This window comes from Mobula birostris, chromosome 11, assembly GCF_030028105.1.
Source record: "Mobula birostris isolate sMobBir1 chromosome 11, sMobBir1.hap1, whole genome shotgun sequence".
NCBI classification, from domain to species: domain Eukaryota; kingdom Metazoa; phylum Chordata; class Chondrichthyes; order Myliobatiformes; family Myliobatidae; genus Mobula; species Mobula birostris.
The window spans coordinates 13,888,918-13,916,079 of record NC_092380.1 but is presented as its reverse complement, the minus strand read 5'-3'; the positions used below and the strand labels follow the sequence as shown (position 1 = coordinate 13,916,079).

The 27,162-nt window shown below is 44.1% G+C and overlaps 2 protein-coding genes across 2 annotated transcripts in view; one reads left to right on the top strand and one right to left on the bottom strand.

Annotated features, from left to right (window-relative positions):
• Nucleotides 1-6,950, bottom strand: part of phf5a (PHD finger protein 5A) — a 38,650-nt gene extending 31,700 nt beyond the window's left edge. Inside the window, exon 1 of the mRNA XM_072271712.1 lies at nt 6,865-6,950. Coding sequence (XP_072127813.1) covers nt 6,865-6,916 — 52 coding nt within the window. The 5' untranslated portion in view covers nt 6,917-6,950. The remainder of the gene's footprint in view (nt 1-6,864) is intronic.
• A 372-nt stretch (nt 6,951-7,322) lies between these two features.
• The window catches only part of aco2 (aconitase 2, mitochondrial), a 75,980-nt gene continuing 56,140 nt past the window's right edge, over nt 7,323-27,162 (top strand). Inside the window, exons 1-5 of the mRNA XM_072271711.1 lie at nt 7,323-7,387; nt 16,012-16,151; nt 18,333-18,591; nt 21,044-21,136; nt 25,665-25,823. Coding sequence (XP_072127812.1) covers nt 7,352-7,387; nt 16,012-16,151; nt 18,333-18,591; nt 21,044-21,136; nt 25,665-25,823 — 687 coding nt within the window. The 5' untranslated portion in view covers nt 7,323-7,351. The remainder of the gene's footprint in view (nt 7,388-16,011; nt 16,152-18,332; nt 18,592-21,043; nt 21,137-25,664; nt 25,824-27,162) is intronic.

The window sequence follows — 27,162 nt, the reverse complement described above, 5'->3', positions numbered from 1 at the left end:
CCTTCCAATTGTTGGCAGTCAGTGACTTGTATACAAGCACTACTAGATCCCTTTGAACATCAACAATACCCAATTTTCCATAAATTAACAAATACTCCTGTTTGCTGCCATGTGCACCAAGGCTGGTGACCCTACATTTTCCATAGTAAAATTTATCTGCTGTAATTTCAACCAGAGTTTGTCTCTCTCCCCTTTGAAGCCTCTACGTTCTTCTCCATACTCACATCACTGTTTCGCATCATTAGCAAACTTGGAACTATGATATTTGGTTCCTCAAATTGTTGAAATGGATAGTGAATACCTTGAAGACAAAGAACCAACAAGCCTGATGCCAACTAGACACCGCCTATCAATCGGAGATTGGTTCATTCTTTGGTGTCTGTCTCATAAACGATTTTCAATTCATGCTAGCATATTAAAATCAATTCCGTGTGTTCTAATCTTCTTGACTAAACATCTGGGTAGACCCTCCATATTTTGTGGCTAGGAAATATCTCCAACTTACACCTTACTCCTTCAGCGTCAAGAGGATATGATCACAATCACAAGGAAACGTTGGAGATGGATTGGGCACATGATGAGAATAGAGGCCATCCATCAAGACAGCACTTTACTGGACCTCTGAAGGATGGAAGAAACATGGAAGACCAAAGGCAACTTTGCGCTGTACTGTAGAAGCAGAAATGAGGACCCTGAACCACACCTGGGGCACAATAGAGAAGACGGCCAAAGACAGACAGAGATGGGGGACCTTCATTGCTGCCCAAAGCGCCAGTGGTGTAACAAGCAATAAGTTAGTAAGTAAACTCCTGTGTGGGAGCTTTTTGAAAATTATTGCCTCATTTTCAGACCATGGGAACTGCATATGCTGCTTTGGCAGTATTATGCAATTAGCATCAATGCCTGAAGCTGGGAATAAATCTAAACTTCTAATTTTTGATTGATACAAAAAACAATGATAAATCATGGGATTATTTACTTTAGGGATCATAAAAAATTCATTCAATACTTCTAGCTTACTGTCTTACAGACAGATCAAAACCAATATGGACATCAAATCATTTCCTACCTTGTTCCATGCTTGGAGCTAAATAAAAAATATTAAATCTAAAACCGGAAAGCCCAATTGCCCTCACATTTGCATCTTTGTGTGTCTGTGCGGTATTTTTATGATTTCTGCTTCATGATGTGTGCCGGCATGGTTGGACAGATTGCCAACATCATTCATTTATTGACAAAAATTTTTTAAAGATAAAGGTCAAGAAGAGACTCTGGCAATAGATTGTAAAGTTTAAAAAGGTACATTCATTTTCCAGGATCTAGGCATAATGGCTAAGGTCAGGATGTTTCGTCCATCATTAACTCCACATGCAAAGGTGGCAGTAAGCCATCTTCCAGAATTCCTTTGGTGAAGGTATTTCAACAGTTTAATCTGGTAGCGTGGTTCAGGATTTGAGCCAACCTACAAAGGAACCGCCGACTTATTTTCAAATTGGATGGGAACTCAAGGTAGTGGTATTCCCATATTCTTTTTCCTACCTGATAGTAGAGGTCAGGGGCTTGGGAGATGCTGTCATAAAAGTCTGGCTGATAGATGCACTGAATTTTGGAGATGTTACACACTGCAAAGGGAGGCGGGGAGGAGATATATCTCTATCAAAGGAGGTGTACGATGATCCTTCCCTCTGCTAGCTTGCAGGTCATCCTTGGGCAAGGTGTAGCACCTGCTTCACCTCACCCCCACTCTCCTCCCCATCAGGGTCACATGAAGCTAAGGGAGCGGCTGATGCATATCACAAGTCCCCATTGCAAGGGGGAGGGGGACTCAGCAATTTTTAAATGCTATTGCGCTAGCATTGGTAAGTAGACTCTTTCTTGTTGGAGACTGCTATTGCCTGACACTTACATGGTTTGAAATGTGAAACACTTATGTATATTTCAATCTCACCAAGGTCTCATTGCACTTAGACCTTTCCATTTGTGAATGGAACTGAGTACTGGGCAATCATCCCCTTGTGATTTTGTAAATGAAAGGGCTGTAGATCACTGGGCCTAGGGCACTGCCTTGATGGACTCCTATAGTGACATCTTGGCACTGGGATGAATGCCCTCTTGACAATCACAACCATCTTCCTTGTGGGAGGTACGACTGAGGTGACTAATGCTTACATGGTGCTCGTTCAGTGGTTTTACCAGGACACCTTGTTGCTAAATGCTTTGGTGTCAAGGGTAGTCAACTCCCATCTCACCTCAAATCCAAATCTGCAAAGAGGTCTGGGGAGGAGAGGTCCTGGCAAAGCCCAGACCATGCATTAGTGCGCAAAACACAAAATGCTGGCGGGTACTCAAGTCAGGCAACGTCCACGGAGGGAAATGGAGAGTCGATGTTTCTGGTCGAGAACCTTACTTGGACTGTCTGAATCCCGGATGAAGAGTTTCAACTTGAAACAATCACTGTTCTTTTCCTTTCATAGATGCTGCCTGACCTGCCAAGTTCCTCCGGTGTTTTGTGTGTTGCTCCAGATTCCAACATCTGGAGGTCCTTGTGTCTCCTAGGCATTGGTGAGCAAGTGCTACTTCATAGTAACATGACAGCATTGTTGATAATTGAGAGCAGTTTTCCATAACGATGGACCAGTGCTGTAACTGTAATAGCTTGTCCGGGATTGCAAAGAGATGTTGTTTCGACCAATAACCAGAGGTGCAACATAATAGGTTTAGCAGCCGTTTATCTGTATGCTATTTCTTGAACAGATTCTGTTGCTATTTTTTTTTTCTCTCAACGTTCCTTTGTCTTAAGCCATATTTCAAATACCTCCCAGTGGCCAAACATTTTAATTTCTATTTCCGTTCCGACGTGTTGGTCCATGGCCTCCTCTTGTACCAAGATGAAGCCACCCTCAGTGTGGAGGGGCAATACCTTATATTCCATCTGGGTAGCCTCCAACCCGATGGCACAAACATCCATTTCTCCTTCCGGTAAACAAATCCACCCTCCCTCATTCCCCACTCTGACCTTTTACTTCCCCCCCTCACCCCACCCTCCAGGTTCCCTCCTCCTTCCCTTTCTCCAATGGTCCACTCTCCTCTCCTATCAGACTCCTTCTCCAGCCCCTGACCTTTCCCACCCACCTGGCTTCACCTATCACCTTCCAGCTAGTCCTACTTCCCCTCACCCCCCCCCCTTTGTATTCAAGATTCAAATACATTTATTATCAAAGAATGCATAAATTATACAACTTTGAAGTTTACTTGCTCACAGGTGGTCACAAAGCAAGAAACCTGTAAGAACCCAACTAAAGAAAAAAAAGAAAACTAAAAATAAAAGACCAACTCCTGATGCGCAAGAAAGGAAAAAAGTACAAATCATGCAAACAAATGAAGTGAACAGCAGCATTCCCAACCAAAATTGAGTCCTCAGATCTGAAGCCCAGAGTAGGCCCAAAGCCTCGCTTATCACATGTGGGCATGCAGCACAGCAGCCGGGGCAGCCTTCAAAGCCTCAGCACCATGGAGATGACCATAGCGGAGAACGAGTGAAATCAGATCTCGCCTCCAATCTGGGCAGGCATTTACATTGTCTAAACAGCAGATCGTACCTTGCACAGGGACACAGACACCACAGCTGTGAAAGGCTCCAGGCCCAGACCACGCTGCTCTCATAAGAACACAAGAAATAGGAGCAGGAGTCGGCCATCTGGCCCATCGAGCCTGCCCTGCCATTTGGTAAAATCATGGCTAATCTGGCCATGGACTCACCTCCACCCACCTTCCTTTTCCCCATAACCCTTAATCCCCCTACTATGCAAAAAACTATCCAACCTTGTCTTAAATATATTTACTGAGATGGTCTCCACTGCTTCATTGGGCAGAGAATTTCACAGATTCACCACAGAAAACTACATAAGCTCTTTCAAATCAGCCTGAACCAGCATCAGAACTGAGCTCTCTGGCATCCATCCCCCTTCCTTCTCAGTGCTGAAGAAATGAATGAGGACCTCGGCCCGAAATATTGACCATCTAATCCTCTCCATAGAATCTGCCCGGCCTGCTGAGTTCCTCCGGCATTTTCTGTGCGATATTTTAAAATATTTTTACTTTTTAGAATGACTGTCATCGGAACATAGGAGATCATTCTGCCAATTATGTCAGTGCCAGCTCTGGGATTTCAGAATCAGGTTTATTTTGGAATCACTTTTGAGATCTGCACTTCATTTTCTTTCTCGCATATGCTTATTAACTCCTACTGACTTATCATCCACCTACAATACAGCCAACTTACAGCACGACTTTGAGATGGGAGAAACGTATAGCCCCTGCGGGGAACCCACATGGTCATAAGAACATGCAAACTCCAGTTCATCACAAACTGACACATGCACCAATCCTCACAGAGGGATCAGAAGTGGAGAGAGTGGGCAACTTCAAGTTCCTGGGTGTCGAGATCGCTGAGGATCTAACCTGGTCTCAAAATATCGATGCAGCTATAAAGAAGGCAAGACAGCGGCTATATTTCATCGCAAACAACAGGAAATCTGCAGGTGCTGGAAGTTCAAGCAACACACATCAAAGTTGCTGGTGAACGCAGCAGGCCAGGCAGCATCCGTAGGAAGAGATGCAGTCGATGTTTCAGGCCGAGACCCTTCGTCAGGATCTGAAACATCGACTGCACCTCTTCCTACAGATGCTGCCTGGCCTGCTGCGTTCACCAGCAACTTTGATATGTGTGGCTATATTTCATGAAGGGTTTGGGATTTGGTTTGTCAACTGAACCACTTGGAAACTTCTACAGATGTATTGCGGAGAGTGCTCTGATAAGCTGGAATTGGGAGGAGGGGCTACTGCAGAGAATCGAAAGCAGCTGCAGAAAGTTGTAAAACTAGTCGGCTCCATCATGGGCACTAGCGTCTGTAGTATCCAGGACATCTTCAAGGAGCGGTGCCTCAGAAAGGCGGTGTCCATCGTTAAGGACCCCCATCACCCAGGACATGCCCTCTTCTCATTGTTACCGTCAGGATGGAGGTACAGAAGCCTGAAGGCACACACCCAGCGATTCAGGAGCAGTTTCTTCCCCTCCGCCATCCGATTCCTAAATGGACATTGAACCCATGAGCACTACCTCACTTTTATTATTTGTTTTGCACTATTTTTAATTTAACTATTTAATGTACATATATACTTACAGTAATTGATTCACTTATTAGTTTTCCCCTATATTATCATGTATTGAACTGTACTGTTGCTGCCAAGCTAACAAATTTCATGACATATGCCAGTGATATTAAACCTGATCTGATTTCATTCCAGCAGCATATTAGGTCAGGACTGCAGACATCCCACCTCTCCTGGAAGATCCGGGAGTCTCCTGCATATTGATAGTGGCTCCCTGACGCCCGGAAATTATATACAATATCCTGGAAATAGATTTTTTTGAGAGGGAGAGGGAGCATCCTGATTGGTCTCTCTTCGTGCTAAGAGTGGTCCCCAACCACCGGGTCGTAAGGAAACAATATGATTTGGCGGTATGAAATGATATGAGTCATTTGCACCTTTCCTCATTCCCTGTCACGCACTGTTGAACTTGAACACACGTGAGGTCATTACCCACGCGTCATCAATGTCAGCGCGGAAAGATCAACTCCTCACTTGCAAATGATGGCGGGCTGAAAGGTATGTTTGACATAACATCTCTGCCGGCATTCTGGATCAAAGTCAAGGCTAAATATCCTGAGATAGCCACGGAAGCACTGAAAACGTTGCTTCCATTTCCAACATCATATCGCTGCGAAGCGGAGTTTTCTGCAATGAATGCAACAAAAACTAAATTGCAGAATAGACTGGACATAAGGAACCCCCTTCGAGTATTGCTGTCTCCCCTCACCCCTCGATAGGACCGTCTTGTTGCAGGAAAACAAGCCCAGGGCTCCCACTGATTCAGCGATATTGGTGTGTTGCAATGATTTTATATGTTCATATGGGGAAAATTTGTGGTGTGCTTAATATCCAAACGTTACTTAAAATGTTATGATGCTATTGACTTATCACCTATATTCCGGTCATGATTAACACCCCACCCGGGTCCGCAAGAATATTGTCAATATTAAACAGGTCTGCGGTGCAAAAAACGTTGGGGTTGCTAAGCAGACCTATCAGTTTTCTCTGTGGACGGGCTTTACAGTCGACCTCAAAAATAATGACAGTGTTGCTCGCTGCACTGTTTGCAACAGTGACTTTTCTATTGCCCATGGTGGGTTAAAATGTAAAAGACATGTTGAGGTGAGTTTAACAGGTGTCATTACAGCATAGCTAACGTTATTTAAACTAGCTAGCTAGCTGCTAAGGAGCTACGCTATTGATGTTCTACGTGATGAGGCCAAACTCCCTGTAAACTTGCTTAAAGTTGTAATAGAATAAACATGATAATATAAGTACATATTTTAATGTCGTATTTGCTGCATATACCCAACTTGGTTTACAGATTAGACAAAATAACTAAATAAAGTATTACATACACCCTTGGAGGTCGACGGGGGTGGGGTGGGAGTGCTACCTCCCTGAAATGAGTTTTTGCAGGGTGGGATGTCTGGGATTGAATCTGGGTAGCTGGAGCTGCGAAGAGTGGCTTCTGCCGGCTCTAACTCTAGTAAGTGCAGGTAGTGGACGGGGGAAGTACAGCCTCAAACCAAACTATTGTGAGGCAAAGACAGGACCAGTGAGTCGGGCGGGAGGAGGGACGACGATACGGCGGAACTGTCCCCGTCCCCACGTGCGCCGAGTCTGCTTTTGAAGCCGCTCCCAACTCCGAGTACGACCCCTCAGAAACTTAGGGAGAAATCCTGTCAACAGTGTCGTCCACTAACTCACCAACGCCGGCCTGTTTCCGACAGAAAATTAAATCTGGGTGATGCTTCGCCATCGCGACTCCAACCGCCACTCGCCGCCGGAAGCACCTTCCGTCCTTTGTACTTTGACCTCTACTCTTATAATTTATTTAAAAATTCACAGCAGATGAGAGAAATTTATAGTAAAACAATTTCCAAAAATAAAGTGACCACAGAAAGTGATTTTTAACAGAAATACACGCTCCTAAACGTATCACTTATGGTGGAAGGACCTATTGTTGTAAGATTTTTAATAAATTTCAACTGCAGCAACGCGTTTCATTGGATGCTTGATCTAGACTTTATTTAAAATAGTTAATTAAATAATGATTTTTTTTGAATTTATTTTTCATTGGGAAGAGTTCGCGATTGTAAATTGATATTTCTAATTTAGCGGCTAGGACCTGGGAGGGGTATTAAAGCGGACGCTGTGACGTCATATCCATGCGGCATCTTTGTCAGTGAACAAAATGGCGACGTACATACTGACCGCTAGCAGGCTGCAGGTAACGAGCGCGGTCGAACGGCGATCGGAAAAGGCTAGGGGTAGCTGCTTGGCTGGGGGGGAATCAACTCACCAGAACCACTGCCCAACTGACCTGCAAAGCCCTCCAACGCCATCTCCCGCTGAGCTTTTACCACAGCGGTCGGTACCGGGTCACCGGTTCCTCCAACAGCCCAGATTGGAGCTGCTGGATTTCCATGGCAACAGTTCACTAGCTCGCACTCCCGCTTCGGGATTTCGGTAATTGAGGAGGATTAAAATCGCCAAAGAAATAATAATAATAAAACATGTGGGAAATAGCGGATCTTATTTTAGTCGTAGGAGCCAAGGTGACGGCAAGGTTATACCAGAGCAGTTCCATTCTGGTGGAGACCGCCTAAAGTACAGCCTCCAATTCGTCGCCATAACACTTAGTTATCAATTGTGTTTGCGGCTTAAGGAGGCAATTTCACCCCGGCATTTCGAAAAAGTAACTAAGTAATGGACGCAATAAGATTACTAGTGTTGATCTGTTTAGCTGCAAAACTGTCAACGCTTAACTATTCTTGCGTGAAAGCCCTTAACCTGTTTTCATTATAAACTAGAGAGCGTCGTGGCTCAACCCAGCATTTAATGTTGCCCTTGAGAAGGTGAACCACCTTAACCCGCTGCAATGCTTTTGATAAAAATCTCCCTGTTTGCTATATGGGATGGACAATGTAGCACTGATGATATGTTTCAAAATCAGTCTGGTGTGTGACGTGTAGGAGCTTTGCAGAGAATGGTATTCCCATGTACTTGTTGCCCTTCCCTGTGAGAAAGGTCATGGGTATTGCAAACCCCTTGCAGGATTCCCTGAAAATTAACTGGCAGGTTGAGTTGGTGGTGAGGAAGGCAAATGCAATGTTGGCATTGATTTCAAGAGGACTGGAATATAAAAGCAAGAGTGTAATGCTGAGGTTTTACAGGGTAATGGTGGGGATGCACTTGAACTATTGTGAGCAGTTTTGGGACCCTAAGAAAGGACATGGAGAGTGGAGAGGATGTTTCCTATAGTAGGGGAGTCTAGGACAAGAAGGCACAGCCTCAGAATCGAGGGACTTCCATTTACAACAGGGATGAGGAATATCTTTAGCCGGAGGGCAGTGAATCTGTGGAATTCGTTGCCCCAGGTGACTGTGGAGGCTAAGTCAGGCTGTAGGTCTGTAGGTGATGATGGTGACTCTGATTGTTCTTGGCAAATTTTTCTACAGAAGTGTTTTGCCGTTGCCTTTTTCTGGGCAGTGTCTTTTCAGGATGGGTGACCTCCGGCCATTATCAATGCTCTACAGAGATTACCTGCCTGGCGTTAGTGGTTGCATTAACAGACTTATGATATTCACTGGCTGCTCAAATGACCATCCAACACCTGCTCCCATGGCTTCGCGTGACCATGATCTGGCGGTCTAAGCAGGTGCTACACCTTGCCCAAGGGTGACCTGCAGGCTAGTGGTGGGAAGGAGCAGATTAGAACCCGTTGGTAGAGACGCATCTCCACCCAGCCGCTTGGAGGCCAGGGCATTGGGTCTATATCAGGCAGAGGTTGGTAGGTTCTTGATTAGTCATGGTTACAGGGAGAAGGCAGGTGAACGGAGCTGAGATGAAAATGGATCAGCCATGTGCTGACCCTGTGGTCCACATGGCCTAATTCTGCTCCTATGTCTTACGGCCAGATTCTGCTCCTACGTCTGATGCAAGTTAGTGCTTTGAGCCATAATGTGCCTGTGCTGGAAGGACTGACTCTTTAGGGTAATTGGTGGAGTGGTTTATTGTTGATGCTTTCCGCAGGCACACTTATCCAGATTGCCATTAGGTTTTCCTCCTCCTAACAGATTCACATGCTGGGTAGGCTTTGTGCATCGGTAAGTGATTGAGTCATTGTAGATTATCCATCTGTGACCTTTTCTTACAGCCAAGTGTTTTCTTTACTGATCAGATCAAGTCACTAATTATTCTCTTTAACTACCTTTCTCAGGGAATTGTCTGGCTTCAGTTCTGGTGGTGATGTTGGATGACTGACATGTCATTATCAGTGTAGTGATGACGTAGCAGTTAGTTACATGACCGGTAATCCATGCCCTTGCTCGAATGATTCAGAGGCCAGAGTTAAAATCCTATTATGGCAGGAATCGAAAATCAGTTAATAATCTGGAATAGTTTATATTAAAAAGGAACTATTCATTAATAATACACACATAACTATTGATTGTTGTTAAAACAAGCTCTTTCAGGGGTGGAAATCCTGATGTGGCCTACTGTTGTTGAGTCTTAAAACTCTGAAATGACCACTGAGTATTTTAGCACAATGTAAATAAAGTGGAGTTCCTTTTGCTAAACTGCAGTGATTAGGATTGTTCCAGTTAGTTCAAGAATCAAGTTGGTGAAGGAATGGCCCTGTACTTCCTACCTGATGGTAGGTGTGGGAAGATGGTATGGCCCATATGGTGGGGATCTTTGACAATGGATGTTGCCTTCTTGAGGCATCACCTCCTATAGATACTACCAATGGTAGAAAGGGTTGTATCTGTGATGTATTGGGCTGTTCACTGTTCTCTGCAGCTTCTTGTGTTCCTGCACATCTGATGCTTTCAAAAATCCACCTGTGCATGTTGGTTAGAGTGTTTGCTGACAAGCTGAACCTCCTAAGAAAGATTCTGGCGTGCCTTCCTTGTGATTGCATCGATGTGCTGCGCCCAGGACGGGTATGTTAAAGCTGCTAACTCTCTTTGTCACCCATCTCCCAATGTAGGCTGGCAAGTGTGTGCCCTCCTTCCATAAACACAAGAGAATACTGCAGATGCTGGAAAGCCGAGCAATGCACACAAAATGCTGGAGGAACTCAGCAAGTCAGGCAGCATCTATGGAGGACAATAAATGTTCGATGTTTTGGGCTGAGACCCTTTGGGCCTGCAACCTTGACTATTTATTCCCCTCCGTAGAGATATGGTCCATGAGCAGCAGCCTTATTGGCATCTGCACTACTGAGCTTTGGTGGAATATAGCATGTCTGAATTTAGAAACATCATTGCCGTTTATTAGATCAAGTGTGAATGTTGTGCAGTTCTTGCTGCTTCTGGCCAGGGATGGAAAGGACAATTTGCAAAGCAGAGCTCCAGGTGTAAATTAGCTTCCTTCATATGTGTCTGTTTATTTTTTTTTCTAGAAAAACTTTAACTAATTATAAAATATTCAATCTGTTTCTTTGGTTAGATGTATTTTGATACACATTAATTTTAGGATTGTTGTTCTTTCCCTGGAGTAGAATCAGTATTTAAATTATTTCTCTTCTGTTTTTTTCCTCTGCAACTTGATTTGTTATACAGAATAAAGAATGGTTTCCATGTTAAGGTGGCAGAGCATTTCAGATTGGGTGGTTAAGAAGGCTTAAGGAATGCTTGCTTTTATTATTCGAGGTATTGAGTTCAAAAGTCAAGAAGTTAGGTTGCAACCTTATAGAACACTGGTTTGGCTATGGTAATGCATTACATTACTGTGGGACAACCAAAACAGTATTGTACACAGTTCTAGTCGCCCCACTATAGGAAGGATGTTGAGGCTTTGGAGAGGTGCAGAAGAGGAATCAACTCTTCTCGGGCTTCCAGCCAGGTAGAGGTATCGATTTTAACCGTCGTTTCGATGATAAACTCTGCCACCCTCCTGAGGGGTGAATAGCAGAGTTTCCTGTTGAAATGTCAGAAAAATTGATACCTATACCCAGCTGGAAGCCCAGAAAGAGTTTACTTGTTATATACGCTAGGAAAGCACTAGATCCTTTTTCAGTGCAGAAGAGATTTACCAGGATGCTATCATGGGAGGCTGGACAAACTTGGGTTCTTTTCTTTGGAGTGGCAGAGACTGAGGGGAGATCTGATTATTAGATTATGAGAGGCATCAATAGAGTGGACAGGGAGTATCTGTTTCTCAGGGTTGAAATGTCTAATACCAGAGGGTGTACATTGAAGGTGAGAGGGGATAGGTTCAAAGGGAATGTGAGGGGTCAGTTTTTTACTCAGAATGGTGGCTGAAATGAGCTGCCTGGTATGGTGGAAGAGACATACATTAAGGCTTTTAAGAGATAAATATGAGGAAGATGGAGGGATTCATTTTTGTGGGTTTTCAATTTACTTTTTAGCTAGTTTGGTACAACATTGTGGGCCAATAGGCCTGTTCCTGTGCTGTACTCTCCTCTCTATTGTGTAAATTATGGCCTTTCATATGCACAGTATTCATTGTGAGTTTCATAAATATTTTGTTGGCAAGCTCCTTGACTAAATGCCATATTATCTCTTCAGAAACTTAGTGCATGACCGGCTTTACAGTAGAGGCAGTTGGCCATGTTACAAACTGGGCGTGAGGCTGTAAACTAATAACTGAGGTGATTCCAAGGGCAGAGAGTAATGCAAGATTTTCCTCTCCCTCTCACACACTAACTCACTGCAGTTTTATAGATCAAGAAGCCTGAACAACCTGGAGGTCAAATGTACCTGTTGTAATTATGTCTCTGCCTAAACTTTGTAAAATGGCTTGTCTTTTTTCCCTTCTGCCATTCAATTGAATAGAGTGTGAGAGCCTGGAATGTAAATGACAGAATAGGTCACAGCTACTTGAGAGACTCACTGGGAGTTGAGCAGGGTGTTATGTGTAATTTTATATTTATATTCGATTCTCTAAAATTTAAAAATTTTTTTAGAGCTGGGAGTACCACTTTGATTTAATTTCTTCAAAATTGGTTAAAATGTTGAAAGCAATTCAAAATTTCTGAATTTAAAGACAAAATATGGAAGCTGACTGCTTCCCACCTTATAACAAAAAGTGGCTTTGCAGGTGGTCATCAAAGCCCTTTGGTCCCAGAGGCAATAAGTTCCCATTATTTAAAAGTCTGCTTGCAGAGGATATTGTGAATATCAGCTTGCTTCTGCCTTCTGTCTGATATGACCTTGTGCCGAAGAAATGGTTCCATGGAAACTATGCCTTCTTTCCAACTCTGCCAAGGAAAGGAGAGGGATTACAATCCATCTGATATTATTCAATGTGATCCATCGATAGACTCTTTATTTACCTAATGTTGCCCTGCCTCTGTTACCTTGCCTAATTGTTAATGAGTAAGACTGGAGACTGAGACATAAGAGACTGCATGCTGTTGTCTGGAGCCAAACAATCTGCCATAGCAAGTCAGCAGGTAGAAACAAAAGGATGTTCATCAGGTAACACACATAAAGGTTGCTGGTGAACGCAGCAGGCCAGGCAGCATCTCTAGGAAGAGGTGCAGTCCATGTTTCAGGCCAAGACCCTTCGTCAGGACTAACTGAAGGAAGAGTGAGTAAGGGATTTGAAAGTTGGAGGGGGAGGGGGAGATCCAAAATGATAGGAGAAGACAGGAGGGGGAGGGATGGAGCCAAGAGCTGGACAGGTGATTGGCAAAAGGGATACGAGAGGATCATGGGACAGGAGGTCCGGGAAGAAAGACAAGGGGGGGGGGGAACCTAGAGGTTGGGCAAGGGTTTTTCTTTTCTTTTCTGCTTTTCAGAGGGACAGAGGGAGAAAAAGGAGAGAGAGAGAAAGAATGTGTGTATAAAAATAAATAACAGATGGGGTATGAGGGGGAGGTGGGGCATTAGCGGAAGTTAGAGAAGTCGATGTTCATGCCATCAGGTTGGAGGCTACCCAGACGGAATATAAGGTGTTGTTTCTCCAATCTGAGTGTGGCTTCATCTTTACAGTAGAGGAGGCTGTGGATAGACATGTCAGAATGGGAATGGGATGTGAAATTAAAATGTGTGGCCACTGGGAGATCCTGCTTTCTCCGGCAGACAGAGCGTAGGTGTTCAGCAAAGCGGTCTCCCAGTCTACGTCGGGTCTCGCCAATATATAAAAGGCCACATCGGGAGCACCGGACGCAGTATATCACCCCAGCCGACTCACAGGTGAAGTGTTGCCTCACCTGGAAGGACTGTTTGGGGCCCTGAATTCCACATCCCATTCCCATTCTGACATGTCGATCCACGGCCTCCTCTACTGTAAAGATGAAGCCACACTCAGGTTGGAGGAACAACACCTTATATTTCGTCTGGGTAGCCTCCAGCCTGATGGCAGGAACATCGACTTCTCTAACTTCCGCTAATGCCCCTCGTACCCCATCTGTTACTTATTTTTATACACACATTCTTTCTCTCACTCTCCTTTTTCTCTCTCCGTCCCTCTGAATATACCTCTTGCCCATCCTCTGGGTCCCCCCCCCCCCCGTCTTTCTTCCCGGACCTCCTGTCCCATGATCCTCTTGTATCCCCTTTTGCCTATCACCTGTCCAGCTCTTGGCTCCATCCCTCCCCCTCCTGTCTTCTCCTATCATTTTGGATCTCCCCCTCCCCCTCCAACTTTCAAATCTCTTACTCACTCTTCCTTCAGTTAGTCCTGACGAAGGGTCTCGGCCTGAAACGTCAACTGCACCTCTTCCTAGAGATGCTGCCTGGCCTGCTGTGTTCACCAGCAACTTTTATGTGTGTTGCTTGAATTTCCAGCATCTGCAGAATTCCTGTTGTTGATGTTCATCAGGTTATGAAGTAGGGTCCTGACGCAGAATGTTGATTGACTCTAGGTACTGAGATCTACATTGGTGTCGGGAAGAAGGTTTATCAGAATCCTACTGTCCTTTCCTTCAGCATTTTCAATCTGGGATTGCTTGATTATGGGTGTCCTGGGTAGAGGCTGCATTTATGGCTTATCGTGAGCTTCCCTATGAAGTCTGTGGCAGTAAAAAGTCGACTGCATTTGGGCGACACTGGAGTCAGGCAGAATATCCAGGAATCAGGCCCTTTGGTTTTGTTCACTTATACAGTCAAGTTTTTCCGCACTTTCTCCACAGCTGAGCAAATCATATTTCTTCCATGTGCCTATACTTGTTGAAAGCTCTGTTTGAATCTGTTTCTTGAAAGCAAAGTATTTAAAGGCCTCATTATTCCCTACATTCTCCTTATTCTTGGGCCCTCAGCTCCTCAGTGGAGCATCGGCCATCGATGACCTCCCATCTCCATCATCCTCTGAAGTCGATGGTATGGTTGGAGATAATCAACGCTTCTGTAATCCATCGCATCCACTGTACGGGGGACTGGCCTGTACGGCTTCACCAGAGCCCTGTTTGCCGGCCTTACCCGTTTCCACCTCATGATGGGGATGTAGGGTTGGACTTACAGGGCCCATTATTCTCTACGCAAGCAGGTAAAAAGAGAATTCTTCAAATTCCACATTTTTGTTTTTTGACCATTATTTTGCTCCTATGGTCCAACAAGTGCATGCTAATGTGAGCAACCTTTCTCTATTCATCCTATCCAGGCACAAAAGGGTCCTGGTGACCTCAGTCAAATCTCCCCTAGCCTTTGCTTTAAGGACATTAAGCTCAATATCTCCAACCTAACCTTGAGCAGAGACAAAAAAATTTTATTTACATAGGGCATGGGTGAATGAGTTGGCATTTCATGACAGAGAGACTACATAGTTATTCCACCAACTTTTAATTTTTAGAGTGAAAAAAAATCAACTTCACAAACTCTCTTCTTGGATTTGAATCATTTTTCTTGTATGGTCCAGTAATCCGATAACTTTTACCTCTTGCAATAAACGTTAACAAGCCATTTGCCTTCCTAATTGTGAGGTGTATCTATTTGTTGACTGTGATTTCATGTACAATGTCACTCAAGTCCTCTAACAAAATACCTCATAAATACTGAGCTTTTCTGTTTTTTTCACTCATTTTGGAAGGTAGTAATGGCAAGTCAATAGTGGATTTACTCTCTGCTGTCTCCAGTTAGCTCTGCATATTGTTCTTGGATACTTGCCTACCATTTTTATCAAAGTTCAAAGTACATTTATTACCCAAAGTATGTGTACATTATACAATCTTAAGATTCTTCTTTCTATGGGCAGCCACAAAACAAAGAAACCCCAAAAGAACCCATTAGAAAAGAAAGAAGGCTGTCAAGCACCCAATGTGCAGAGAGAAAAATAAATCATAAATAAGTAATAAAAGTTATGAAATAGCATTCAGAACTGAAGTTTTACCAAAGACATGAAGCCAGGCACTACTGCAGCCGGAGCAATTCACAGCCTCATTTCAGTGCAGAAATGAGTAAATGTTTTGGAGCAGTAATCAGAACCTGCCCGCTTCTCGCTCTTGAACCGCTATTGGGCCTGGTCCCCACCACTGCAATTTGGCTCAAATTTGACCATTCCAATTAGGCCCAGGGCTTAAATCATCGGGTCATTCCTTGCTCTCGGGCACGCCTCGATTCTGCATTGACCCCGCCTCCGCTGGCCTTGATCATGCCTCACCTCCGCCTCTGCTTGCCTCTCCACTGTTAATGGTGATAGTTATTAATAATGTGTTTAGTAGTTTTCTTTGTGATGTTTGCCACCGATAAGCAGTCACTGGGCTTCACCAGTGTCATCTTAAACCAGAAACTATCGAGTTGTAACACATTTGATGGAACATCCATGGGATGTTCATTGCCAGGCTAGATTGCAACCTTAATCAACCACTTTCTAGACTTCGCAGTGCAAGTAAAGATGCCTTTCTGAGGACTGTTCATGACGTATTGTTTTCATATGTTGCAGCAAGCCCTGAGCCATGGGGTCCGGAGGTACCATCTCTCCGCCGTGTGTTGGCGGGCCAAAATAGCCATGAGTCGCTTCGAGCCCAATGAGTACGTCAATTATGAGTTGCTGCGGAAAAATGTTGACATCGTTCACAAAAGGTAAAGAGGAAGTACCTTCAGATGTTTGAAGGGATTGGCTAGAATGTTAAGGTTCAGCTGTGTGGATTACATGATGTGCTCAAGATTGAGAGAGGTACTATCCAGAGCAGGAACATGGATCTATTAGCACCAAGTGGCCTTTCCTGTGTTATAAATGACATTATGCTTCAGTAAATCACCAACACGAGAAAGTCTGCAAGTGCTGGAAATCCAAAGCAGCCCACACAGAATGTCACCTGACCTGCTGAGTTCCTCCAGCATTCTGTGTTTATATTTAGTATTCCAGCAGTTTTAGATGTGGGATATCAAAGCTTATTTTCCAGTGCATTCCTACACCTTCTGCCTTGTGCACTTTTCCATTTTTCAGCCATGATGAAATGGTGGAGTAGATTCGATGGGCCAAATGGCCTAATGCTACTCTTACATCTTATGGTCTGATTTGTAGCTGTATACCTGGACCCCACGGCTCAGGACTTGCTGCAATGTGTGAAAGCAATACATAATGGGTAATCCACAAAAAGGCATCTTTGATTGCACTTGTGTCCAGCCATTTGCAATGCACCCAGCCCCTGAGCTCCTGCACACAATTGAGAACGGGATCGTTCGCTCTATATTGTCTCTCCTCATTCTTCCTGCCAAAATGCGTCACCTCACGTCTCTGTGCATTAAATTTTATCTAGCAAGTGCCTGCCCATTGTAGTAGATTGAATTATTTACTATTGCAATCTTGTCCTCAAAGCTAAGATGCGTGAAGTTCACAATTGCGCTATGTTTTGAGTCATCTGAAAATTTAGATACTGTGGCTTGCACCCTCCACCCCACCGCCCACAACCAGGTCAATGCGTTGAATAAGAAAGTCCAAAGACTTGGCAAAAAAGCAATAAGGCCGTGGAGAAAGACGTACTTCCCTGGGGCAAGCCAAAGTAAACATTCCAAGTCCTACCTAGCTGGGCACCTTAAGAGGTGACTGAGACATGTGCAATTCTGTGCTTTATCAATAGACACATGGAGTATAAAAGTAGGGAATTTATGAAAAAGCTTTATAAATCATGATATAGTCTTGGCTGGAGTATTGTGTTCATTTCTGATTACATAAGGCCGATGTTGGAGAGAATACTGAAAATAGCTCATGGGATGAGGAACTACAGGTACAAGGATAGATTAGCGGTGCTGGGACATATTTTTGGAGAAGCATAGGCTACAGAGAGATTTGATTAAAATAGATAAAATAATGATGGGTCAGAACAGTCAGCAGGTGTGGTGCAAGTGAGTTCTGTTGTGGCTTTTGAGGAACTGCATAAATATATGTGAAGAAGAAAAATCAAAACTATGGGAAAAGGTTAGCGGGGAGGTTCTTGGCAACTTTTTCTACAGGAGTGGTTTGTCATTGCCTGCTTCTGGTGGTGTCTTTACAAGACGGGTGACCCCAGCCATTATCAATACTCTTCAGAGATTGCCTGGCATCAATGGTCACATAACCAGGATTTGTGATGTGCACCAGCCGCACATATGATCATATACCACCTGCTCCCATGTGATGCTGATCGGGGGACTAAGCGGATGCTACACCTTGCCCAAGGGTGACCTGCAGGCTAGTGGAGGGAAGGAGAGCCTTGCACCTCCTTTGGTAGAGACATGTCTCCACCCTGCCTCCCAAAGCATAACCAGGATTTGTGAATGCACCAGCTGCTCATATGACCATCCACCACCTGCTTCAATGGCTTCATGTGACCCTGGTCAGGGACGTGTGGGGCTAAGAAGGTGCTACACCTTGCCCAAGGGTGACCTGCAGTCTAGCGGAGAAGAGTGTCTTACACCTCCTTTGGTAGAGGCGTATCTCCACTCTAACGCCCTGATAAATACGTTACACTGTAATTTATACCCGCACGTCGCTGACAGTGTAGAATCAACAGTTTTTGTCATGGATAAAGATAAGGCAGTTATAATGGCAGTAGATAATAACTTAATTGAAAATGCAGACTGAAAGTAAATTCTCAAACTTTCTCTCGCGTTGCTGTTTTTGCAAAATAATGAGGGATTATCTTGAGTATTGTGTGAAGATAAGATATGCAGCTATATTGTAAATACAAAACATTTTATTTCTTTTCATACAATTTTTTTTGAGATGGTTTTTCATATTTATGGCATATTTGTAACATTCGGTCTTGTCGTCTCTGTTAGGTTGGACAAGCCCTTGACACTTTCAGAGAAGATTGTTTATGGTCACTTAGAGGATCCTGTTAACCAAGCGATAGGTCGCGGGAAAACCTACCTGCGCCTCCGTCCTGATCGGGTGGCGATGCAAGATGCCACTGCCCAGATGGCCATGCTTCAGTTCATCAGTAGTGGCTTGCCCCAGGTAGCAGTGCCATCTACAATCCACTGTGACCACTTAATTGAGGCTCAGGTCGGCGGAGAAAAGGATCTGGCAAGAGCCAAGGTACTTTATTTAGACTTTAAGGCTTTTGATGCTTTGATGAGATGCTATGTGATTGAAAAATACTCCTCTGCCCTAAGAACAGCCTTGGGTATTGTGCCTATTTAAAAGAATATGGCTGCTTGCTTTTCTCTCTTGTCACTACTTCATTCTGTATCTTCAATTCAACTTCTTTTTCCCAAACTCCTTTCTCATCTCTGATTGCTGTTGCTTCTATTCGTTTTACTCTTCCGTGAAGAATGTATGCTTAAGCGATACTCCAAAAGCACTGTAATTATTGTTACAAGCTGGTGAACCTATAAACCTGCTTTTCTCCACCTACACTCTCCCAAAGAGGGGTTACAAAATCAAAGACCAGTTTATTGTCAAATACACTGAGTGGCCACTTTACTAGTTACAGCTGTACAGTGCTTGTAATGCAATATCTTATCAACTGATCATGTGGCAGCAACTCAATGCATAAAAGCATGTAGACATGGTCAAGAAGTTCAGTTGTAGTTCAAGCCAAACATCAAAATGGGGAAGAACTGTGATCTAAGTGACTTTGACCATGGAAACTGCTGATCTCCTGGGATTTTCACACACATTAGTATCTAGAGTTTACAGAGAGTGGTGCAATAAGCAAAAAACATCCAGTGTGCGGCAGTTCTGTGGGTGAAAACACCTCATTAATGAGACAGGTCAGAGGGGAATGGCCAGATTGATTCAAGCAGACAGGAAGGTGACAGTGACTCAAATAATCATGCGCTACAACAGTGATGTGCAGAAGAGCATCTCTGAACGCACGACGCGTTGAATCTTGAAGTGGATGGGCAAAATCAGCAGAAGATCACGAACATACACTCAGTGGCCATTTTATTAAGTACAGGAGGTACCTAATAAAGTGATCACTTGAGTGTACACAGTGTAAAACTTGCAGCAGCATTCAGAGACATGTAAACATAAAATATACACAGTTTTTATAAGAAAACACAATTTGAACAAAGACAAGTTCATTTTAATCCAAAGTGGTCATTATGTTGCTAAAATGTAGTGGTGATTTGGTGGTTGGTTCAAGAACTGAATGGTTGAAGGGAAGTAGTTGTTCTTGAAGGTGGTGGTATTGGACTGCTGTACCTACTGCCCAAAGGTAGCTGTTAAAAGATGGCATGGCCCTGATGGTAGGGTTCTTTGATGAAAGATGTTGTCTTCTTGAGCGACAGAGGATGGGAGGTGACCTGATTGAGGTGTGGCCGACGGAGGATGAGAGGTGACCTGATAGAGGTGTATAAGATGATGAGAGGCATTGATAATGTGGATAGTCAGTGGCTCTTTCCCAGGGCTGAAATGGCTAGCAATAGACAATAGGTGCAGGAGTAGGCTATTCAGCCCTTTGAGCCAGCACCACCATTCACTGTGATTGTGGCTGATCATCCACAGTCAATACCCTTTTCCTGCCTTCTCCCATATTCCTTCACTCCACTATCTTTAAGAGCTCTATCTAACTCTTTCTTGAAAGAATCCAGAGAATTAGCCTCCACTGCCTTCTGAGGCAGAGCATTCCACAGAACCACAACCCTCTGTGTGAAAAAGTTTTTCCTCAACTCCGTTCTAAATTGTCTACCCCTTATTCTTAAACTGCTAGAAACTATTTCTAGCACGAAAAGGCACAGTTTTAAGGTGCTTGGACGTAGGTACAGAGGAGATGTCAGGGGTAAGTTTTTTTACGCAGAGAGTGGTGAGTGCATGGAGTGGGCTGCCGGTGACGGTGGTGGAGGCAGATACAGTGGGGTCTTTTAAGAGGCTCCTGGACAGGTACATGGAGCTCAGAAAAATAGAGGGCTATGGGTAACCCTCGGTAATTTCTAAGGTAAGGACATGTTCGACACAGCTTTGTGGGCTGAAGGGCCTGTATTGTGCTGTAGGTTTTCTACGTTTCTTGAGGCAGCACCTCCTGTAGATACTACTGGTGGTGGGGAAGGACATCCCAAGATGTACTCGGCAGAGTCGCTCTCTGCAGCTTCTTGCATCCTGCACATTAGAGTTGCCGTATAACACCATTTAATTAACTCCCCCCCCCCGCCCCACCGTTCCTGCAATTCCTTCTCATTCTCCCTCCCTTTAGCTTCACACCTGCCTTTCTCCTCCCCCTTTCTCCCTTGACTGCTTGGTCTCTACGATCTTTTTTTTGAGGCTTGTCATGGGCAATGCTAATAATATTTTCCACCCCAGCCCATTTATTCCTCTTTCAAAATCTTCCAAAATTACCAGTAATGTTTGTCAATAAACTGTGAAAGGGTCACACATCTGACAAGACTAAGTGTAACTAACGGATTAATGATTCATTTGCCTCTTTCATCACCATCTTTGTGGTTGCATTGTTTCCACCACCTGGTCAAAGGCTTGAATTGAGCATCTGATTCGCCGAAGTGGCTTGTTTTCCATTCAGATCATTAATGTAATCTTTCCTTTGTAGGATCTGAATGAAGAAGTTTATAATTTCTTGGCAACGGCAGCTGCGAAGTATGGGGTCGGCTTTTGGAAACCTGGTTCTGGCATCATCCATCAGGTAAAGAATGAAATCTCATTTCCAGTTCTCACTTTGAAGTCTGCCTTCACCTCCCTGTCCCCGGGGAGCAGCACATTAATTATCAGCTACTGTTTCCTATTGCACAAGCAAACAAAGCCTAAAGGGCTCAGTGAGATTCATCTTTATTTTCCACTCTTTCCGAACATAACCATGAGCGGAACCGATGACAAAACAAATCCCACTTTGATTGAAATGCCTCCTCCCCACTCCAAACATAAAACAGCCAGCACGACACACAAGGGCATTGCTCACTCTTGTACACACGTAAGCTACAGGCAGCCAGCACTTGGTCCTTACTAAATGCCGTTTTATAAAAGAGCATGTAGCTGTTACAGATTGGATGTTGTCACTGCAAGGCAAGACTGAATAGAGTGCATCAAAGCCTTCTTTGATCTCAGCAGGTGAAAGGCGGCATCTACTCGGCAGTGTTGTCCCTGCCATCCCCTTTATTTAACAACTTCTGATTTATTCTTGCTACCCCTGGAGGCTGCACACAGGAGTTCTACTTTGCTTTGGCCTTGTGCCTTTGCAGAGCAATACCGACCCAACTGGCTGTTTGTACCGTCTGTCTGTCTGTCTAGGTACCATATCCGATGCGGACTTTGGTGACCATGGTTTTCCATATAGATCTATCCTTCGTTTTTTGGGTGACTTCCATTTCCTCGATGTGTAGCCACCTGGCTATGCTTTTGATGTACATAAGCCGAGGTCTTCCTCTAGGTTTACTCCCCTCGATCTTTCCAGAGAGTATTAGTTTTTCTAGTTCATCTTTCTGCATGATGTGTCCGAGGAATCTGAGTTGTCTTTCTGTTATCCTGACGAAGGGTCTCGGCCCGAAACGTCGACTGTACCTCTTCCTAGAGATGCTGCCTGGCCTGCTGCGCTCACCGGCAACTTTGATGTGTGTTGCTTGTCTTTCTGTTATTGTTGGTATGAGTGATCGAACTGCTTGGGCTCTTCTGAGAACTTCTTCATTTGATGTGTGTGTGGTCCATGATATTTTTAACATTCTCCTGTAGAAGTTTGCACCAACTTCTAGAACTCAAATTTCAGTTTACGAAACTAAACATTTCCAATTACAGCCCTATGATGGTGAAACTATTTGCTGTTAAATGTTACGACAAGGGACCCACTCTTTCCCCAGCTGAACTGTGGTGTAGTGACCAAGAATGTCAGAGCACACACCAAATACGCCACTTTGCAAGGCTCTGGGGTGCAAGTGCACAGTCTGATCAGTTTAACATTCAACTATTTGTTTTTATTAATAGAATATTTCAGCACTTTCATCTTGTACACAATCTGTAGAGTAATCCAGAAATGACTGGCAACACCTACTGAGCTGAGTGTGACAGCTCGAGCTTGCTTTTGTTTCTATCTGGAGTGACTTCATTTTCTTATCCTTCCATGTGATCCAATTACAATCAGGACCTGGCTTCCACGGCCTCCTCCACTGTAGAGATGAAGCCCACGGCCTCCTCTACTGTAAAGATGAAGCCCATGGCCTCCTCTACTGTAAAGATGAAGCATGATCTCCCAGTGGCCACACATTTTAATTCCACATCCCATTCCCATTCTGATATCCACGGCCTCCTCTACTGTAAAGATGAAGCCACACTCAGGTTGGAGGACCAACACCTTATATTCCATCTGGGTAGCCTCCAACCTGATGGCATGAATATTGACTTCTCTAACTTCCACTAATGCCCCACCTCCCCCTCGTACCCCATCTGTTATTTATTTATATACACACATTCTTTTTCTCTCTCTCCTTTTTCTCCCTCTGTCCCCCTCACTATACCCCTTGCACATCCTCTGAGCTTCCCCCCCCCTCCCCCTTTTCCTTCTCCCTAGGCCTCCTGTCCCATGATCCTCTCATATCCCTTTTGCCAATCACCTGTCCAGCTCTTGGCTCCATCCCTCCCGCTCCTGTCTTCTCCTATCATTTCGGATCCCCCCCTCCCCCTCCCACTTTCAAATCTCTTACTAGCTCTTCTTTCAGTTAGTCCTGACGAAGGGTCTCGGCCCAAAACGTCGACTGGACCTCTTCCTAGAGATGCTGCCTGGCCTGCTGCGTTCACCAGCAACTTTGATGTGTGTTGCTTGAATTTCCAGCATCTGCAGATTTCCTTGTGTTTGCGTTCCTATTCTCCCCTCGATCCAGTGAATCTTGCCCAAGTCTTGCCTGATCTGGCTTCATTGATTTTAATATCCTGAACGGCCAAAACGTTTCATTCATGTCAGTTTTGAGATTTTGAGTGAAGCGCAGACACACTTGTGCTTTCACAGGATTCTTGGCATCCTGAAGAGTTTGCTCAGTTTGAAGGTAATGCTCTTTAACTCTAGCCAGCGGTAGTTTAGGTTTATAGACTGAGAAAAGCAGCACGGTAGGTAGCACAGTGGTTAGCATAAGGCTATTACGACGACAGCCGTAAGATGGGTGTTCAATTCCCACCGTAGTCTGTAAGGAGCTTGAACGTTTTTCCATTGACCACTTCGGTCTCCTCCAGGTTCTCCCACTTCCTTCCGCGTTCCAGAGTTGTGGCCCCTGGAAGTGTGGCGACAGTTGCGGGCTGTCCCTCCCAATCCTCGCTGATTTGATTTAGCGCTAACGGCACATTTCACAATACATTTGACAAATAAAGCTCATATTTCTGATCTTTATTTTCTTCCTAATGAAATTATGGGAAAAAAAACTCTTGCTGAGTCATTGTTTGGGTACTGTATGCAGTTTTGGGTAGCACATTATGAAAAAAATTATCTTAAACTTCAAGAATGAAGGAGGCCTACCAGGTCGATACCACAAATGAGAGCTTATGTGAGTTTATGCTAGTTGAAGAGTTAATGGAAACTATTACAATGATCCAGGGCAGTTATAGAATTAACGGAGAGAGTTTTTTTTGGGGGTGGGGTGGAGTCGGTACTGTTAGCTTATGGTCTGTGCGATAGATTGAGCTCACAAGAAATTGTTTTCTTGCCGTCAGTGCTTGGGACCATGATGTTTACCTGTATAGATAACCAATGATTTCATATATGTGCAGTTTGCATGACCTACAATAGAGAAATCACAAGCATGAAAAAATCTTCTGCAACTTGTGTTTCTTTGGTTTTATGGTGTTGTTCAATAGTCCACCAGGACTCCAGCTTCATATACTAAGATACAGGAAGGTGAGCTACTCTTTTAGAAACTCTTCGCAGTCTACTCCAATAATTTGCATGAGGGGACTAAACGTATCTATGTTCCCCAATGCTGGGTCATCCAATATTTCCATCCTGTCCTTGAAATCTAGAGCAACACACAAACCGCTGGAGGGACTGAGCAGTCAGGCGGTGTTTATGGATGGGAATAAACAGTCAACGTTTCAGGCCGAGACCCTTCGTCTGGACTTGGGGTGGTATGGCAGTGTAATAGTTAGCACAGTGCTTTACGGTACCAGCGACCTGGGTTCAATTCCTGCTGCTGCCTGTTAGGAGTTTGTACGTTTTCCCCATTACCATGTGGGTTTCCTCTGGGTGCTCCAGTTTCCTCCCACAATTAATTAGTCATTGATAGGTTAATTGGTCATTGGGAATTATCCCGTGATTAGGCAAGAGTTAAATCAGGGGTTGCTGGCGACGTGGCTTGAAGGGCCAGAAGGGCCTGTTCCGCACTGTATCTCAATTAATAAATCGATGAAAGCTGAGTGGTAGTGTAAGTTCCGAGAGGACAGAGTGGGTAATAGGGAGATCGAGTGTATGTACAGGGACTTGACAGATGGAAGCTAGTCCAGAAGAGGTGAGATTGTGTGGGTGCTGGGGAAGAAGTAGAAAAATGGTGTATTTAACAAGTGGAGTGAAATTGGGAAACGTTATTGATCAATGGGGCTTGCATGATTTTTTAAAAAATATAAATCACTGCAAGTTAAAGAGTAGAGAAAACAAGCAATTAGAAGGCAGATTGTACATTGGCTTTTACTACAAGAGGTGTTGAGCTCAAAGGCAATGAAGTCGCACTTCACCTCAAATACCAGATACTGCTCTGGTCTTCCTAACTAAAGATATACTGCGACAAAGGTTCACCAGGTTGATTCCTGAGTGGTTCTCCTACGATTCTGTGGTTTAGAAAAATGGGAGGTGATCAGATTGGGGATTGACAGGATAATTGCAGGGATGTTTCCTCAAGCTGGGACATTTAAAACCAGGGCCAAAGTCTCAAAATAAGTTATTAGTCACTCAGAACTGAGATAAGAAATTTCTTCACCAGAGGATAGTGTGTTTGTGAATGCTCAGTCACTGAACATACGGAGATTGAGGGAATCAAAGGATGTGGCGTTAGAATGGGAAAGTGGAGCTAATGGGTGAAAAAAAATCAATTATTTTAGTCAATGGGAGAATAGATAGGAATATCTGAACTGTCTGTTCCTGTCTCTACATCTGATCTTTTTCTTGTTTTCTGACATAAAACCAATTAGAAGTTTTACTGAGAAGCAGCCTCCAATGAATACTGATGTACGTGGGGTCTCATTTACAGATTATTTTGGAGAACTATGCTTATCCTGGTGTGCTGCTGATTGGAACAGACTCACATACTCCAAATGGTGGTGGTCTGGGTGGCATCTGTATTGGAGTCGGAGGAGCAGATGCAGTCGATGTGATGGCTGGGATTCCATGGGAACTAAAGTGTCCAAAGGTAAAATGCCTGCTTTGATCTGTTAAATAACGTCGTTTGAACTGAGACCTGTTGGTGCTGAAATACTTAAGCCCTCTTTGCATTTTCTTTAAAAGCATGCAAGGGTGCTTCGGTTGTTCCGGGCACTGTGTACTGTGGCTGAAACATACTCTGCTTAAGAACACTGAGTTGTGAATATGTTGTTAAAACCTGCTTTTATATCAAACCAAAACATTTCTAAGAACTTCACCGGAGGAGTTGTATTGAAACACAAAGCAAATGGCAAATGGTTATTCTTTCCAGGCTTTTGGAGAACATCAGTTTTCTGCTTTACTTGTTATATTACAGGTGATGATAATTTAGCCCATTGGGTCCATATTAGCTCCTGATTCCATCAATCATGTTCACCCTCTTTATTACTCTATAATCCTGCGACATTCTCTCCTCTTCCCCCTCGTCTTCCTTTTTTTTAAATCTTTATGTCAGTGGGTAAGGAGATAGGCTAGGTTCCATCTCAAGTGTAATTGGATCAACTTTTCTTAGAACATAGCACGAGAAACCAAGAACCCCTACAGCCCACAAAGTCACAATAAAGTAACCAAAACTAATGCTTCCTACCTACACAATGTCCTTGTCCCTCCGTCGTCCTCATTTTTGTGTTCCTATCTAAACGTCTCTTAACAGCCTTTAATGTATTTGCCTCTACAACCATACCAGGCATCCACTACTCTCTGAGTAGAAGATCAGGGACACTTCTTTAGTTTTGTTATTTTGATGATGTTGGTGCAAGGTGGGGGGAATGGATTAAAAGTAGTGAAATGCTTCTGGTCATCACCTACCAGAAAGTTCACATGTTCGATGAGGAAAGATTCAGAATTGTCCTGGGATTGATACCCACCTCCCCCAGCCACTTGATCAAATTGATTATCAGTATTTAAATCAATACCAAGATGGGCTATTTCGGCAAGCCTGTTCAAAGATGTTGATAATTCAGATCAATGGGTGTGATTTATCAAATGTTACAGCCCTTGTGCGAATTCAATTCCTGTACATCAGGGGGTCCCAGCCTTTTTTTTTATTAAAGTCTACCACAAGCCTTGTGGCTCATCAGGCCGGTGCTTATGCCAGTTTCCGTAGCGTGAAGCGACTGAGAATACGAGACTCCCCCCCCCCCCCCCCCCCAGGATAGGATGCCAGTTTATCGCGAGGTTAACCCCCAGGATTTTTGCCAGCACCCATTCGCAGCTGGGTAGACTGGAGCATTGTGTGGTTTAGTGCCTTGCTCAAGGACACATACGCTGCCTCGGCTGAGGCTCAAACCCACGACCTTCAGATCGCTAGTCCGACACCCAAACCACTT